General features: G+C 45.3%; 1 protein-coding gene across 1 annotated transcript; it reads right to left on the minus strand.

Annotated features, from left to right (window-relative positions):
• Window positions 1–1,498: 1,498 nt before the first annotated feature.
• On the minus strand, window positions 1,499–2,551 carry LOC121331536 (eukaryotic translation initiation factor 3 subunit C-like; the record flags this gene model as incomplete). The annotated part of the gene is made up of 2 exons (XM_041396048.1): window positions 2,356–2,551; window positions 1,499–1,862 (listed from the first exon to the last, which is right to left on the minus strand). Coding segments are annotated over exons 1-2 (418 nt in total), but the record flags the coding sequence as incomplete, so codon positions are not given.
• Between the last annotated feature and the right edge of the window lie 378 nt (window positions 2,552–2,929).

Here is a 2,929-nt window from a genome sequence, read left to right on the forward strand (position 1 = left end):
GGGACACGGGTGGGACACGGGTGGGACACCTGGGACAGGTGAGAGAATTTTGGGGTGAAAAAAGCCAAATTTGGGTAAAAAATAGTCAATTTTGGGCTAAAATTTCCCATTTTTTGGTCTGAAGGAGTGAATTTTGGGTGAAGAAAATCCAGAAGATCCAAAATTCCCAAATTTTGGGGTGAAGGAAGAAAACCAATAGGGGATGAAGGTAAATGTGGACCTCAAGAAGCCAATTTTGGGTCAAAAATGCTGAATTTTGGTCAAAAACGCTGGTTTTGGGCAAAAAACCAGATTTTGGTCTGAGGAATGTCAAGAAGATCCAAAATCGCCATTTTAGGAGATAAAGGAAGAAAATCAAGAGTGAATTGAGGTAATTATGGACCTCGAGAAGCCAATTTTGGGTCAAAACCCCCAAATTTTGGGCAAAAGAACCGATTTTGGTCTGAGGAACCTCAGGAACATCTAAAATCGCCATTTTAAGAGATAAAAATACCAAACCAAGAGTGAATTGAGGTAATTATGGATCTCAAGAACCCAACTTTGGGTCAAAATCCCAACATTTTGGGCAAAATAACCGATTTTGGTCTGAGGAACATCAAGAACTCCTAGAACCTTCATTTTAAGAGATAGAAATGCCAAACCAAGACTGAATTAAGGTAATTATGGATCTCAAGAACCCAATTTTGGGTCAAAATCCACAAATTTTGGTGAAAACCACCAACCATGGTCTGAGGAACCTCAGGAACATCTAGAACCGCCATTTTAAGAGATAGAAGAACCAAACCAACACTGAATTAAGATAACTATGGACCTCAAGAACCCAATTTTGGGTCAAAATCCCCAAATTTTGGGCAAAAGAACCGATTTTGGTGTGAGGAACATCAAGAACATCTACAACTGCCATTTTAAGACATAGAAGAACCAAACCAAGACTGAATTAAGGTAATTATGGACCTCAAGAGCCCAATTTTGGGTCAAAATCCCCACATTTTGGTCAAAACCACCAACCATGGTCTGAGGAACCTCAGGAACATCTAAAATCGCCATTTTAAGGCCTAGAAACACCAAACCAAGACTGAATCAAGATAATTATGGACCTCAAAAACCCAATTTTGGGTCAAAATCTCTAAATCTAGGTCAAAATAACCGATTTTGGTCTGAGGAACATCAAGAACATCTAGAACCGCCATCTTAAGACACAGAAACACCAAACCAAGAATGAATTGAGATAATTATGGACCTCGAGAACCCGATTTTGGGTCAAAATCCCAACATTTTGGGCAAAATAACCGATTTTGGTCTGAGGAACCTCAAGAACATCTAGAACCGCCATCTTAAGACATAGAAACACCAAACCAAGAGTGAATTAAGATAATTATGGACCTCCAAACCCGATTTTTGACCTGAAAACTCCCAAATCTTGACCCCAAACCCCCAGATTTTGGGTCAAAACCCCCCAGTTTTGGTTCAAACCCCTGAGACTCGTCCCTTGCCCTACCCAGGAGCGGCTGCCTCTCTCCGACGCGCAGCTGGTGGTGGAACTGCTTGCTGATCATCCTCCTGCGGGCGTCGAACTCGTGCGCCGCCATGTAGGGGATCTCCAGCAGCATGGCCGCCACCAGGTAGACGCACTCCAGCAGCTCCAGGTTGACGTGCATGTGGAAGGGCACCTGGCGCCGCTTCTCCACCTTCTCCTGCTCGGCGTTGCGCTCCTGGAGGCTGCGCAGGAGCAGCCCCTGGCCCAGCAGCTCCTTGGCGCGGCCGGAGCTCTGGATGTCCAGCAGCGCGTTGTGCGCGTCCTTGATCAGCCCCTGGCGGAAGGCGCAGATGCCCAGCTGGACCATGGTGCGGTTGTAGAGGATCTGGGGGGGACAGGTGAGATTAAAAATGTCACAAAATATTGTAAAAAAACCCTGAAATTTTATCCTGAAAATTGGTAAAAAACACCAAAATTTGATGTTGAAAAATGATAAAAAACACCAAAATTTTAACGTGAGAAATGGTAAAAAAATCCCAAAATTTTATCCTGAAAAGTGATAATAAACACCAAAATTTTATCCTGAAAAATGGTAAAAAAACCCCAAAATTTTAACCTGAAAAATGGTAAAAAACCCCAAAGTTTTGTCCTGAAAATTGGTAAAAAAACCCCAGAATTTTAACCTGAGAAATGGTAAAAAAACCCCAAAATTTTATCATGGAAAGTGATAAAAAACACCAAAATTTTATCCTGAAAAATGGTAAAAAAATCCCAAAATTTTAACCTGAGAAATGGTATTGCCCAGGTGTGTCTCACCTACCCAGGTGTGTCTTTAACCCCTCAGGTGAGTGTTTACCTGCCCAGGTGTGTCTCTTTACCTGCACGGGCGGGTCGGCGTGCTGGATGTTGTCCTGCAGGTGTGACATCAGCATGAGGTCGCGGGCGCGGTACCAGCGGCTGTGCAGGGCGTGGTGGTAGATGTGGCACAGGATGGCGCAGGTGCGGATCCGGTCCGTGCGGTCCTTGGCGTACACGAACCTGCGCAGGTGACACCCGTCAGGCACACCTGGCCAGGTGAGGAAACCCCAAAATCCCCACGTTTCAGCCCCAAAATCCCCAGGTTTCAGCCCCAAAATCCCCACGTTTCAGAGACAGGTGAGACACACCTGGCCAGGTGAGGAAACCCCAAAATCCCCACGCTTCAGCCCCAAAATCCCCAGGTTTCAGCCCCAAAATCCCCACGTTTCAGCCCCAAAATCCCCACGTTTCAGCCCCAAAATCCCCACGTTTCAGCCCCAAAATCCCCAGGTTTCAGCCCAAAATCCCCAGATTTCAGCCACAAAGTCCCCAATTTCAGCCCCAAAATTCCCAGATTTTAGCCCCCAAATTCCCAATTTCAACCCCAAAATCCCCAGGTTTCAGCCCAAAATCCTGAGATTTCGACCCCAAAAT

This window comes from Onychostruthus taczanowskii, unplaced genomic scaffold, assembly GCF_017590055.1.
Source record: "Onychostruthus taczanowskii isolate IOZ18803 unplaced genomic scaffold, ASM1759005v1 scaffold1246, whole genome shotgun sequence".
Taxonomy (NCBI): domain Eukaryota; kingdom Metazoa; phylum Chordata; class Aves; order Passeriformes; family Passeridae; genus Onychostruthus; species Onychostruthus taczanowskii.